This window comes from Ovis aries, chromosome 3, assembly GCF_016772045.2.
Source record: "Ovis aries strain OAR_USU_Benz2616 breed Rambouillet chromosome 3, ARS-UI_Ramb_v3.0, whole genome shotgun sequence".
NCBI classification, from domain to species: Eukaryota; Metazoa; Chordata; class Mammalia; order Artiodactyla; family Bovidae; genus Ovis; species Ovis aries.
Genome location: NC_056056.1, coordinates 131,953,490 through 131,968,156, shown reverse-complemented (window position 1 = coordinate 131,968,156; position 14,667 = coordinate 131,953,490). Strand labels below are relative to the sequence as shown.

Here is a 14,667-nt window from a genome sequence, read left to right as displayed (position 1 = left end):
AAAATGTCTTAAGTGCCCCTCTTTGAGAGAAGACATAGTAGGCATGCCCTCATCCCTCTATGGCAAAATTGACACCCAAATCAATCCTCCATTGTGTTGCAGAGAAAAGCCAATTCTGACTCCAGGTTGGAACTGTTTCCTTAACTTGCTTTCCATTGCTTTTGTTATTATAATCATACATAATGGTCTGCCTCAGAATCCAGCCACTTTGCCTGGCTGTTAAAGTAAAGTGCCTTTGTTCAGAACCCCGTCTACATGTAGATGGCAGGAAGGAAGAAACTAACTCATCCCTCTCCTCTCCCCACACCCTCCCCTTGCCATTCTAGGAGATATTTACAAGATTAATGGCCTTTATATGGAGAAGGCAATGGCAACCCACTCTAGTACTCTTGCCTGGAAAATCCCATGGATGGAGGAGCCTGGTGGGCTACAGTCCATGGGGTCGCAAAGAGTCAGACATGACTGAGTGACTTCACTTTCACTTTTCACTTTCATGCATTGGAGAAGGAAATGGCAACCCACTCCAGTGTTCTTGCCTGGAGAATCCTAGGGACAAAGGAGCCTGTTGGGCTGCTGTCTATGGGATCACACAGTTGGACATGACTGACACGACTTAGCAGCAGCAGCAGCAGCATGGTTTGTTTCCTCACTTCCCCCCATCTCTGGGGGTTCAAAAGAACCTGGCATCCAGACCCCTATAAGGTGGTTATTTTGAGACATTAGTCTGCCGTCTTCTTGGTGAGCTGACTCAACGCCTTGTCTCCGATTCACTGGCTTGTCATGTGGCTAGCACAGAGAGCTTGGACTCCGTAACAGTTGGAGGTTTCTCTTGGTTGGAGTTTAAATTCACATGTTGGGAAAGAGATGGCATAGACTGAGAGCATCCTGGTGAGGTGCTACTTTCTCAGGTACCACTGAGTTTCTCCTATGTGCGGTGCAAGCATTAGCAGCTTGATTGGCTGAGCTCAGTGTCCCCACCTGTCAGGAGGAAACTGTTGTGGAGATGCCTAGCCATCACCTCTTGTGTTCCAACTGTATTCTGCCCTGACTGAGTAAGCTAGCTTTCTGCCCCTGTTCTGCCATGAGCTGCCCACTGAAGACCACATTCAAAAGGAGCACTGACCAGACAGGCTCTTCCCCAAGGAGCAGGCGCAGCAGTACTGGAGAGCCTCTGTGCACTCAAGAGGCATTTCCACAATATCTTTCTCTTGCACTCTGAACTCTTCACTAAGAGTTTCTTGGCCTCCTCCTTAGCCCTGGAAAAAACCCTACAAATAGCCATGCACTAGATTTTGGACACATAATGGCCCTGATGTCTGAACTCAGGAAAACACATTTATCAACTTATTAAAAGATGTGATACAAGATACTGATGAACAGCCAGGTGGAGAGATACACAGGGCAAGGTCTGGGAGGGTCCGTGGTAGGAGCTTCCGTCCCCATGGAGTTGAGCTGCACACCCTCCTGGTCCGTGGATGTGTTCCCAACCTGGAAATTCTCTGAATCCAGCACTATCGGGATTTTATGGAGGCTTCTTCACATAGGCATGATCAATTATTAACTCCATTTCCAGGCCCTGCCCTCACTCTGGACAAGTGGGGGGAGGGGCTGAAAATTCCCAGCTTCTACCCACGGTTTGCCATCCAGGAGCTCACCCAGAGATGCTTCAATACAATGAAAGATGTTCCTAGTGCCCTTATCACTTAGGAATATACAAGGGTTTTAGGGGCCTGTCATAGATGTGGCCAAAGACCAAATGTTAGAATAAGAGATGCTCCTAAATGTGCTCATCACTTAGGAAGTTATGAGGGTTTTAGGAGCTCTATGCCAAGAACAAGCTCTATTATCTCACGTCTCCCTTCCTGTCATCCCATCTGTCCTGGAGTGAAGAGTCTTCTCTCCAGTTGCAAGAAAAAAGAGGTGTATTACTTTATTTTCCCATGCTCTTCCCCCCACAATGAGTTCCATATGCCTTGACAGTGAAAACTGGCTGCAGTTGAGGGAGATTGGCACACATTTGTAGATGAATCTGGCACGTAGGAAGCACTTGGTGGATGTTTGTTGTGTGTATAGATGGAGTCGCCCACCCTGAGTAGAAGCAGAAGTCTTGGCAGATGAGGGTATAGATGAGGAAGAAAAGTGAAGAAGGAATGAGAAGGCACTGGATGGGGCCTGGGAGCACAGCATGCAGTCACAGAATGTGCAGGGACCTGAACCTGGAGCTTGGAGAACCAGGGCAGAGCAGCATCTCCCTGAGAAGAACATTCTAGAATCTTCTGTCCAGTTCTACAGACAGAGTGAAGAGCATCAGGACTGTGAAACAGGCACAAGTTTCACTGGGCTCAGTGGGCTTTGGGAGAGCAGTTGCTGCAGGCTGGTGGGTGGGCAAGGTAGACTACAGGCCAGTGAGGTGGGCATGGTGGGTGAGGGAGCCTGGGGGCAGTGGTGTGTGAGGTGGAGGGGCAGCTGGAGAGAAGGGCCAAGACTTCACAAAGAATATTTTGGGATGTGGAGACTTGAACACATTTGTAAACTGAGGAGGAAGTAAGTAAGTAAGTAAGTAAGTAAGTAAGTGTGTGTTAGTTGCTCAATCATGTCCGACTCTTTGCAACCTCATGGACTATAGCCTGCCAGGCTCCTCTGTCCATGAGGATTCTCCAGGCAAGAGTACTGGAGTGGGTTGCCATGCCCACCTCCAGGGGATCTTCCCCACCCAGGGACTGAACCCAGGCCTCCTGCACTGCGGACAGATTCTTTATCGACGGAACCATCAGAGAAGCCGGTGGTGGTGGAGGAGGAGTTTAAAATCAAATGGGGTGACTAAAGGAAGAATCCTGGCAGAGTGGGGGCCTTGGGCCTTCCTTCCTGGTGCTACAAAGCCAACACAGAGCCAGGCTTGGGATGCAAGGCTTTAATAAAGGACTGGAGGAGCTGAGAGGTGGTGGTGATGGGGCAAGTGGTGTGGGTGCTGCAGGCACTGGCAGCGGCCCACCTGGGCTGTGGGCATCCCCATTACTACGGCTTCACGACTTCAGAGGCAGGAGGGAATAGGCTTTTCAGATATTTTATGATTTCTTTCACTGTGTTTTCCAGATTCTTCATGATTTTACGACCGAGCTCCATCAGTTTTCCTTCTGTGGTGGATGCTGGGGAATTTCAGGAGAGAAAAGTCAGGGAAGAGCTATTGCCCTGCACCCTCACAGCTCCCCCACACTTTGCCACAGTGCTGGCAAAGGCAACTAATGGGTTCTTTGATTTGCTTTTCACTCTCATTTCTTAAAATGTTTTTTCATTTATTTTTAATTGGGGGGTAATTGCTTTACATGGTTGTATTGGCTTCTGCTATACATCGACATGAATCAGCCATAGGTATACATATGTTCCCTCCCTCCCACCTCCCGCTGCATCCCACCCCTCTAGGCTGTCACAGAGCACCAGGTTGAGCTCCCTGTGTCATACAGCAACTTCCCATTAGCTGTCTACTTTACGAATGGTACCGTATATATTTCAATGCTACTCTCTCAATTCCTCTCTCATTCCTTTTTGCTACAGCTTCCTTTCTCTTCTAACCCAACCATTTCCACCCTCCTTTGCTGCTTACTGTTTTCCCAGCCCCTTCCCACTTCCCCCATCTCTTACCATCACTGGGAGCGTGCTCTGTAGTCTCTTCTGATCCAAGGGAAGCATTTCTGAGATGTTTTTCCTTGAGTATGGATAGAGGCAGCTTGGGATTCTGATTCTGTGGTTGCCTGGGAGATCTGATCACATTTGGCTCTTTGGAAATCAAATCTTCTCTGGAGATGGAAGGCTCCTTAGAAAGGTCCTCAGTGGAGATCTGGAGGTTGCTGATGATGAACTGAGCAGCTGGGACCAAGATGATGGAGGAGGTGAGGGCAGAGAAAGAGCTCATGGTGAGGAGTAGCCAGTCGGTGCTCTGTTATCTCCCTGAATACTGGTGGCCGCCAGGGTTGAGTCATTGCCCAGTTATCATAGAGCAGGGTTGACGTCCCATGCCAGCATCCAAATCCACAAGCACCTGGTTTTGGATGCCTTTGACTAGGAACTGCACTTTTAGCAAATTTACCTTCCTAGTGAAAAGAGAATAGCTATGCAAATACCTGTCCCATTGTCTGGTGCATAGGAGGGGGTTCAGTTTTTTCCCCCTGAAATTCATTTGGGAATTGCTTGAGTCTGCCTTCTCTGGCTTTTGCCATGTAAATTGTGTGTGTGTGTGTGTGTGTGTGTGTGTGTGTGTGTGTGTGTGTGTGTGTGTGTGTGTAGGAAGTTAGCCTGAGACTAAACCATATTTACGGATAATCCACAAAGCAGAATCCTGCAATGTTCAAGGTTTTTGTGGGATAGGGAGCTTGGGACCGAGGAGCCCCAGAAGCAGCCTCACCTCAGGGTGAGCTGAAACTCCTCACCTGCTAGCATTCAGGTGTGAGATGTAGTCTCCATACCCATCTCCAATGACTAACCAGCATGAAGTGCTGTTCAAAGAGCTTCTGGCCCCTAGAGCTTGGCCAGTTAGTGCTGTAGGAAGGATTAAGATCCAACATCAGAAGGGATTATCTCTGCTCCACCTCTTTCTCAGGTGGAGAATTCGTCATTGTTCGTCACTCATTGAACAATCCTTTACCACCACTGACTTACTTTAAAGGGTGCCAGTGTGAGACTTACAGGCATCAGTGGGCTGAGCTTCCAGGTGGGTTTCATCTTCTGGCTCTGAAAAATAAAACAGTTAAATTTTCCAAAGTTCTGAAGACATTTAACATGTGAGATGCTCTTATGCAGCCCCTTTTGCCCCAGCATTCTTCTCTCCCTTACCATGTTTTATGTTTTCCTTCGCACTTCTAACACACTGGCCCTTATTTAATGTGCTTGCTGCTGCTGCTGCTGCTAAGTCGCTTCAGTCATGTCTGACTCTGTGCGACCCCATAGACAGCAGCCTACAGGCTCCTCCATCCCTGGGATTCTCCAGGCAAGAACACTGGAGTGGGTTGCCATTTCCTTCTCCAATGCATGAAAGTAAAAAGTGAAAGTGAAGTCGCTCAGTCGTGTCCGACTCTTTGTGACCCCTTGGACCGCAGCCTACCAGGCTCCTCCGTCCGTGGGATTTTCCAGGCAAGAGTACTGGAGTGGGGTGCCATCGTCTTCTCCGTTAATGTGCTTACTGTTGGTTTATTCCCCTAGGGTGTAATCTCAATGATGACCGATATCTCTGTATTTTGAGAGTGTATTCCAAGCATCTAGAACTATGTGTCTGGCATACATTAGGTGCTCAATAAATAGCTGTTGAATGTATGTGTGTCTATGTCTTGGCCTCACTGTACAGAGGAAAGCAGAAAGCTCCATGGAGGGGTAGTGACTCTACCGGGGGTTTCCAGCATCATCTGAACCTGGGATCTAATCTGAATCTCTGCTGACCCATAGTCTGCCCTGATTTGGGTTCTGTTTGGCCCCTCTGGCCCCAGCTGCAGGTTTTCTAGGGTGCAGGATTCCTGGGGTCACGTGTCCTAGCTCCCTGCCTCCGTCCCTAAGTTTATCCAGGTGTGAATGTTTGGTTCTGACTGTATCTCCTGACCTCTTCACACAACACATCACAAGGATTAAGGAAAGGCCTTTGGAGCACTGCGGCCTCTCCAGCCAAGGCTTAATGACCCCAGGGGACAGGGGGAGGTTGATGGAAGCCAGACTCACCGTTAAGGATGGCGAGAGAGGTGGCGGCCAAGCTGGCCAGAAGCAAGACGCAGAGGAATTTCATGGTGGGGCTGTAGCAGCAACCGTTTTCCCCGGGGCAGGCTGCTTGGTGCTGCTGAGGAGGCTGCTGCTTGGCAGGGGCCTTATTTATTTGAGGGTAGGGATCGGCTCTGGGAACCTAGTTCAGGATTGGACCTGGGAACAAACCAGGTTTCCCCTCCCCATTTCCCTATTCTGAATACATATGTTTTGGGGAACTGGAACTTCTGGGAAACCAGTTAACAGGAAAGCAAGGTGCCAGCACTCCCCCTGGCCTGGAATGTGCCAAGGGAGCCAGCCCCAGGCTCTCTATATGCCAGACATTGTCTCGAGTTTGTGCATATGGGATCTTTTATTTAAATCATGATGGTTTTTAAAATATATGCTATTTGTCAAACAAAAAAACACATTCAAAGTAACTACCAGGGTTTGAGTTTCCCTCCTTCATGGTACGTATTACTGATAAAATTTTACTTTTGTTTAAGTGATCATTAAATTAATATCTATCTCCCCAGGAGAGTAGGGACAGATTAGATGAGCAGAGTGAATGAATAAAGAAAGGGCTAGGCTATCCTCTGGGGCTACAGATGAACACTCCCCAGGCATTCAGGAAAGAAAGGGCCAGGATTTTTTAAAAAATATTTATTTTTATTTATATATTTGCTGCACTGAGTCTTAGTCGCATGCGGGACCTTCTGTTGCGACGTGTGGATTCTCCAACTGTGGCACATGGACTTACCAGTTGCGGTGCACAGGCCTAATTTGCCCCATGGCGTGTGGGCTCTTAGTTCCCCCACCAGGCATTGAACCTACATCCCTTGCGTTGGAAGACAAATTCTTAACCACTGGACCTCCAGGGAAGTTCCAGGGCCAGGCTTTTATAGGGATTCCAGCTATATGCCAGACATTGTCTTGAGTTTGTGCATATGGGATCTTTTATTTAAGTCATGATGGTTGTTAAAATATATGCTATTTATCAAACAAAAAAACACATTCATGGAGGTGAGGCAACTTACACAAGGTCACACACCTGGGTGAATTTGAACCTATGTTAGTCTGACTCTAGACCCTATGTCTTATCATACAGGGGCTGGTAGTTCTAGAAGCAGAAGAGATGGAATAGCAGGACTCCCAGAGGCATCTGGAGAGGTGGTGGGGGATGCACCTAGGGCCTGAGGCCTGTTCCTGGGCCTGGAACCGAACCGGTTGACCTCCTGTGCCCTCCTCTGGCTGGAGGATTTGATGATCCCTCTGGAGCCTGTTTTTGGATCATGTCCAGGAAGGTGAGGGCTGCTGTCCCTGTGACTGAACTTCCTGTCCTCAGCAGAAAGCATGGCTTGCTGGGCATGTGGGGGTCCCGCAGAGGGTAAGGTCCCACCTGTGGACCACAGAGAGCTGTGAGTTGTGTCAACCAGGGCCTTCCCTTCTCTCTGGCTGCAGGAGGGAAGAGCCCAGGGGGCTAGCAGTCCTCCTCCAATGACTTGGGCACTGCTCTCTCCCTAAGCGAGGCTGTGAAGTGAAGGCAGTTTGTCTTGGGCTGCCTCGCACCTCTCCTTCCTCCCCAGTTTCCCCCACTGATGGGCCACCTCCCCTCTTAGAGGGCACTTGGAAACAGGGCAGGGACAGAGGAGGGTGTTCACAGTGTTCTCCGGTACGTGTCTGTAGCCCTGTGGGCTTGATTTCTAACACACTTCATGATTGGCAGGTTCAGGCCTCCACCATCTCCAGCTTAGGCTAATTCCCACTGTTTCTCACTGCCCTTCTGGCGTCCAGTCTGTCTCCACTCTAGTGCTAATGCTGGAGGATTAATCAAGCCCTCTTCCCTACTCAGAAGTGTCTAATGACCATCCACCAATCACAGGGTAAAGTCCAAACGCGTTGGGCATGTGTTCGAGGTGCTCCACCTTTCTGACTTTATCTCTTGGCCCTTTGAATTACTCCTCGCTCACTGGAGTGTTCTTGTTCAAGCTGTCCCTCTATCTGCCAGCTGCACTTCTATATCACAATCCACATCAATGATACCTCCTCCCTCGAGTGAGCCCCACCTTCTCACCATGACGATTCCCTTGGTTAATTGCCACACCCCTGTGGTCCCCATGATAAAGTTCACATCTTCGTCTTTTTGTGATTCCATCCCAGTACTATTTCTTGAGTAGCTGTTGTGTTATAAGTTTTGGCGATACGGTGGTGAGCAAAATCTCCTGGCCCTGTCTCAAAGGCTTTGTTGTCTAGCATTTATCACACTTGATTGTAATTCTCTGCTTTGATCGATTGCTCCCACTGGTCAATTACCATTTTGAGGACAGGAGCCATAGTTTATTTCTGTATCTCAATTTATTTAGCACTGATCCTGACACTTGCTAAGTGCTCCAGCTTGGTAAATTGAATGAGTCAATTTGTCTGTTCAAAGTTGGCCCCTGGAGGATATGTTTACTGTTAGTGGGGAGGGAGGGACCTCTGAGAGGTCTTCTTCAATAATTGAATATTCCAACAAGAATTGTATGTGATAGGTACTTGAGCTTCAACAGTGAGCAAAACTTCTGGGATTTTTGCTCTCCTAGATAGGATTGCCAGACAAAATGCAAGTTGCTCAGTTAAATTTCAGATAAGCAGTGAATAATTTTTTAATGTAAGTATATACTCAAATATTGCATGGGACCAGCTCATACTAAAAAGTTGCTTATCATTTTCCTTCAATTCACATTTAACTGGGTGTTGTGTATTTTGCTGGCTAAGCTTGGCAATCCTACCCCAAGGCTCCAGAGAAGCCTCCACCCTCTGCCACCTGTCCCTACTAGCTGGAGCTTTGTCCTCTGTGCCTGAGGGCTCACAGGCAGGGGAACAATGGACTGAACTGAAGTCCAGGTGCCAGGCCTGTAGCTTCCTTCTGAGAAAAGAGGTCACAGTGGTTCTTAATGCACAAGTTCCCGATTGCGTCAGATGACCCTGTTCCTCTGGCCACTCATATTTGGTGAGGAAGCCTGGGTCTTATCCAGAGAGAGCTATCACCTGGCTGGACATAAAGAAGACCAGTGGCTTCTGAGGATACCTGGGTGAGAGCCGTGTCCACTTCTGGTACTCCATACAGGATGGTCTCTAACCAAGTCAATGAGATCCTTCTCAGTGAATTCTGAATGTGAGGTCGACAGAATGAAAAGTCAATGAGATGTAAAAGTGGTCGTTGCAGAGGAGGAAGGGGGAGGCAGAGAAATGCCAATGAGACAGAGGGAGGTTGACATATGCACCCTGGGGCTGATGTCACGGCACGACGAGCGTCCCCGGAGCAGCTGGAGGGGCTCACAGCCCACCCTGGTTGTTCCCTGCTCAGCACTCTACAGGGCCTGCTGAGATGCTTTCCTGATCACCCTTCCTGCTGTGTCAGCTGATGTAATTGGAGTGAATCTTATAAACTTGGAAAAGCCTATTTTGTTTTTAAAAATTAGCTCTTAGTCGGGACACCCAAGTCCAAAGGTCAGTCTGCCGTGACTTCATTGTACGGCCCTTGGCCAGCCACTCCCCACCTCTAGGCCTCGTTCTCCTCTCCAGCAAGGAGAGGAAGGGTCCTGAGGGATCTCCAAGGATCTCTAGGGTTCCTGTTTTTCAGGATCTGACACTCTCTTGGGTCAGGTGTAGTGGCTTATTGGAGATTGCCATTTCTAAAAGGATAGTAGCGTTAGGCTGGTTAGCCTTGAACTTCAGTGCACACAGGGTCCGCTGGGAAACTCCCCCTTCCTTTGCATTTAATAAGTCTGGGATGCACCCAGAAATTCACATTTTTAAAGCCAGTGTCTAGGGCCATTCTGACTTGGAGACGTTGAGGATCACATGCTCTTTGGCAGACAGGACGACAGCTTGTAAGCAAATCTCAAGCTTTTGTTTTGATAAGAATTTTGGGAGGGAGAGAGCCTATTCTTTTGAGTGTGTGTGTGTGTCTGTATGTGTCTGTTATTATTGTAGTGGTTTCTGGCCTCAGATGGTAAAGAGTCGGCTTGCAGTGTGGGAGACTGGGTTCGATCCCTGGGCTAGGAAGATCCCCTGGAGAAGGAAATGTCAACCCACACCAGTATTCTTGCCTGGAAAATCCCATCGATGGAAGAGCCCGGCCGGCTATAGTCCATGGGGTTGAAAAGAGTCAGACACAACTGAGCGACTTCACTTTTCTGGCCTGGGGAATTAGGGGTTCAATACTACGTCCAATGCAGCACTCACTTTCTCCACTTTTCCGTCCCAACTTCGAGTTCTCCCTTCAACACCAGTAGAGAAAGAAAGTGGGGAAGTTGCTGAAACACTGACGAGAAGAATGAGGTGCTCAAGATCTATGTGTGCATGCGTGCAAAGTCCCGTCTGACTCTCTGCGACCCCGTGCACTGTAGCCCGCCAGGCTCCTTTGTCCATGGGATTCTCCAGGCACAAATACTGGAGTGAGTTGCCATACCCTCCTCCAGGGAATCTCCCTGACCCAGGGGTTGAACCTGCATCTCTTGGGGGTCCTGCATTGCAGGTGGATTCTTTACTGCTGAGCCACCGGGGAAGCCTGCTGAAAATCTATCTTTTCTGTCTAATCAGACAAATATTTCGTGCTGCTCTCTCCCTTTTCTCTCTCCCCACACCTCACCATCTTGCCATTGTCTTGAATTTTAGTTCTATGATATAAATTTAGTTCTATGAGACTCTTTTTGAATTTTCCTTAGTCCTTTAAACAATTATTTAATGGTTATTCATTTGCCTCATCTCTTAACTCGTCTTCTTAGATTGAATTATTTGAATAGTTTTTCCATGATTGTTTTCTAAGTAGAAATTTTTGTGGCAAAATTTTTGAGTGTGATTTTATTACCGGTATCATTTAAATGATAATATCATCATTAAAAAGCATGAATGTTGAATTTTTGTCAAATCCCTATGTAGAATTCTTGGGCTATAGCCATACGCTTTCCTTTATTGATCACTGGCTTATATGATTACATTCATACATTTCCTATTATTAAACCATTCTTTTTAATATTCGTTATTTTCACTTATTTGGCTGTACCAGTCTCAGTTGCAGTATGTGAGATCTAGTTCCCTGACCAGGGACCGAACCTGGACCCCTGGCTTTGAGAGTGCAGAGTCTTAGCCACTGAACCACCAGGGAAGTCCCTGAACCACTTTTTTTTTTTTTTTTTTGCCCCTGGTATGAATTCAACATGGGCTTTCCTGGTGGCTCAGAGGTAAAGAGTCTGCCTGCCAATGCAGGAGACACAGGAGATGTGGGTTCCATCCCTGGGCAGGGAGATCCCTTAGAGAAGGCAATGGCAACCCACTCCAGTATCCTTGCCTGGAAAATCCCGTGGACAGAGGAGCCTGGTGGGCTACAGTCCATGGGGTCACGAAGAGTCGGACGCAGCTGAGTGACTACACGACAAGAATGGACTCCTCTTTCAGCTAGATCCTGTTGGTAATGTCTCGCTTAGGACCTTCAGTGTTTGAAAGCAAGAGAATTTTTTTTTTTTCTCCCCACTCCCTTCGTGGGCACTCATTTGGGTTTTTAAATCAATGTTCTACTGGCTTCATTTTAGTATTTGTGAGGTTTCCCCCTCTCTCTGTGCTCTGGGACAGTCTAAATGGAATCAGGTCTTTAAAGGGCTGATGGAACTCATTTGTGAAGTCCTCTGGGCCTGGTGCCCTTGCGTGTGTGTGATAGCTCTTGATATTTTCTGTCTCTTCTATTTTAATTTATTTATGTAGTTTAGCTCTTCTAGGGTCAGTTTTCTTGGATATTTTTCTAGAAAACAATCCATTTTATTCAGGTTTAAAATTTTATTTGTACATATTGAAACGACATAATCTTTTAACAATTTGTCTCCTTTTATCTTTGATATGTCTTCATTCTCATTTCTTATTCTGATTTTTCTCACTCCATTTCCTCCACCTCTTTTTTTGGTTAAGTTTGATAACTGTACATCTATTTCCCCCTAAATAGTCAGCTCTTGGATTTTTTTAAAGTTTAGGTTTTATAATTTTTTTCCATTTAATTAATTCATTTTAAAGATTTTGTTTCTTTATAAATATTTATTTTTGTTCATTTATCTATTTGGTTGTTCTGTTGGTCTTGGTTGCTGCATGCAGGATCTTTAGTTGCAGCATGTGGGATTAGGATGTGGGTCTATTTCCATGACCAGAGGTTGAGCCTGGGTCCCCTGCTTTAGGAGTCCAGAGTCTTAGTCACTGGACCACCAGAGAAATCCCATTTAATTAATTTCTGATTTTACTAATTTCTTCTATATACTGTCATTAAATTTAGTTTGTTCTTTAATTTCTTTGAGTTGGTTTTTATTTCAATATTTCAAAATTGTTCAAAATCCTTCAAGCTAGGCTTCGACAGTACATGAACCGAGAACTTTCAAATGTACAAGCTCGATTTAGAAGAGGCAGAGGAACCAGAGATCAAATTGCCAACATCTGTTGGATCATAGAAAAAGCAAAGGAATTCCAGGAAAACATCTGCTTCTGTTTCATTGACTACACTAAAGCCTTTGACTGTGTGGATCACAACAAGTAATTCATTTTTATCTTTTCTTTAATGAATGTTAATATTTAAGGTTTTGAAATTTCCTAAGAATATTGTTTTAGCAATATCTCAGATATATAGTATTTTATTACTGTTGCATTCTAGATACTAAGTAGTTCTGCTTTTATTTCCCCTTTTAAATCAATAGCTGTTTAAGAAGGTTATAAATTCCCATTTGGATAGAAAATTTTTAAGGGGGATTATCTAGGTCTATTCTTAATTTCTAGTTTTACAGTTTTATGATGAGAGAATGTCCATTTGTATTGCTTCCACATTTTAGAGCTTATTAACGTATTGGCTAAGAATGTGGACTTGGAGCCAGACTGACTCAGTTCAAACCCCAGTTCACCGTGTACTAGCTACCTGACCTTATTTAACTTCTCTGCTTCGAGTTTCATCACAGAATTGTTATGAGGACTAAACAAACTGAAATCTGTAAAGTGCTTAGAACAGGGCCGGACACATTTTTAAGGTTTATAGAAATGTTAGTCATAATTATTGTTGTGCTTATTTATCATGATATACTTTTTGAGGTTTTGAAATGAAATATGTTCTTTTCAAGACTAATAAATTAGCTCTATCTTGCTATTTCGGAGAAGGTGTACTATTTAAGTTACTTAGATACTCCATTGCTGTATTTTCCTACTCTACTAGACTTTTGAGGACTGAGACAGGTAATTAGAGCCTCTCCAATCACTAATTTTGCTTGTCCTCAAGTTTTGGTGTTCTTTTAGAAGGTGCAGAAACATTTGTGTCTGTGAGTTTTTTTTTGTGAATTATAAACTTTATTCATATAAATACTATTCTCATTTAATGTCTTTGTATTGGTATAAATGTTATCTGATATTAAGATCAATATTCTGCTTTGAAAAATTTTCTTATGTGCTTTTGCCCATCCTTTGACTTTCAATATTTCAAAATTGCTCAAAATCCTTCAAGTTAGGCTTTGACAGCACATGAACTGAGAACTTTCAAATGTACAAGCTCGATTTAGAAAAGGCAGAGGAGCCAGAGATCAAATTGCCAACATCTGTTGGATCATAGAAAAAGCAAAGGAATTCCAGGAAAACATCTACTTCTGTTTCATTGACTACACTAAAGTCTTTGACTGTGTGGATCACAACAAACTGTGGAAAATTCTTAAAGAGATGGGAATACCAGACCACCATAGCTGCCTTCTGAGAAACCTGTATACAGGTCAAGAAGCAACAGTTAGAACCGGACATGGAACAATGGACTGGCTCAAAATTGGGAAAGGAGTACATCAAGCCTGTACATTGTCACCCTGCTTATTTAACCTATATACAGAGTACATCTTGTGAAATGCCAGGCTGAATGAATCACAAGCTGGAATTAAGATTGCCAGGAGAAATATCAATAGCCTTAGGTATGCAGGTGACACACCACCCTAATGGCAGAAAGTGAAGAGGAACTAAAGAGCCTCATGATGAAGGTGAAAGAGAAGAATGAAAAATCTGGCTTAAAACTCAACATTCAAAAAACTAAGATCATGGCATCCGGTCCCATCCCTTCATGGCAAATAGGAAAACAGTGGAAACAGTGACAGACTTTATTTTCTTGGGCTCCAAAATCACTGCAGACAGTGACTGCAGCCATGAAATTAAAAGACGCTTGCTCCTTGGAAGAAAAGCTATGACCAACCTAGACAGCATATTAAAAAGCAGAGACATCACTTTGTCAACAGATGTCCGTCTAGTTGAAGCTATGGTTTTTCTAGTAGTCATGTACAGATGTGAGAGTTGCGCTATTAAGAAGGCTAAGCACCGAACAATTGTTGATTCTGAACTGCGGCTCTGGAGATGACTCTTGAGAGCCTCTTGGACAGCAAGGAGATCCAACCAGTCAATCCTCAAGGAAATCAACACTGAATATTAATTGGAAGGACTGATGCTGAAGCTGAGGCTTCAATACTTTGGCCACCTGATGTGAAGAGCCAATTCATTGGCAAAGACCCTGATGCTAGGGAAGATTGAGGGCAGGAGGAGAAAAGGGTGACAGAGGATGAGATGGTTGGATGGCATCACCAATTCAATGGATGTGAATTTGAGCAAGCTCTGGGAGATAGTGAAGGACAGAGAAGCCTGGTGTGCTGCAATCCGGGGTTGCAAAGAGTTGGATACGACCGAGTGACTGAACAATGACAAATTTCTGAGTTACTTCTTTTATTTTCTATTTAATTTTGTGTAATTTGACAAACAAGGACATCCTCATCATAACCTCAATACAACCATTAAAATCAGAAAATTAACATGAAAAATTTTAAATTTTATATTGCAGTATAGTTGATTTACAATGTCATATTATTTTCAGTTGTACAGCAAATATATTTAGATATACAGATACACATATCTATTCTTTTT

The 14,667-nt window shown here is 45.1% G+C and overlaps 1 protein-coding gene across 1 annotated transcript; it reads right to left on the bottom strand.

Moving 5' to 3' along the window:
• Positions 1-2,876: 2,876 nt before the first annotated feature.
• Positions 2,877-5,764, bottom strand: GLYCAM1 (glycosylation-dependant cell adhesion molecule 1). The gene is made up of 4 exons (XM_004006268.5): positions 5,701-5,764; positions 4,681-4,725; positions 3,640-3,864; positions 2,877-3,146 (listed from the first exon to the last, which is right to left on the bottom strand). Exons 1-4 carry the CDS (start codon positions 5,762-5,764, stop codon positions 3,016-3,018), a joined length of 465 nt encoding a protein of 154 aa, XP_004006317.2. The 3' UTR covers positions 2,877-3,015.
• Between the last annotated feature and the right edge of the window lie 8,903 nt (positions 5,765-14,667).

What these genes read in the sequence shown, in the direction of transcription:
- GLYCAM1 (XM_004006268.5), bottom strand. Translation starts at nt 5,764, where the DNA reads ATGAAATTCCTCTGCGTCTTGCTTCTGGCCAGCTTGGCCGCCACCTCT. An exon ending in CTCTCTCGCCATCCTTAACG is followed by an intron (nt 4,726 to 5,700) that starts GTGAGTCTGGCT and finishes TTTATTTTTCAG; the next exon opens with AGCCAGAAGATGAAACCCAC. An exon ending in AGCTCAGCCCACTGATGCCT is followed by an intron (nt 3,865 to 4,680) that starts GTAAGTCTCACA and finishes TCTTGGTCCCAG; the next exon opens with CTGCTCAGTTCATCATCAGC.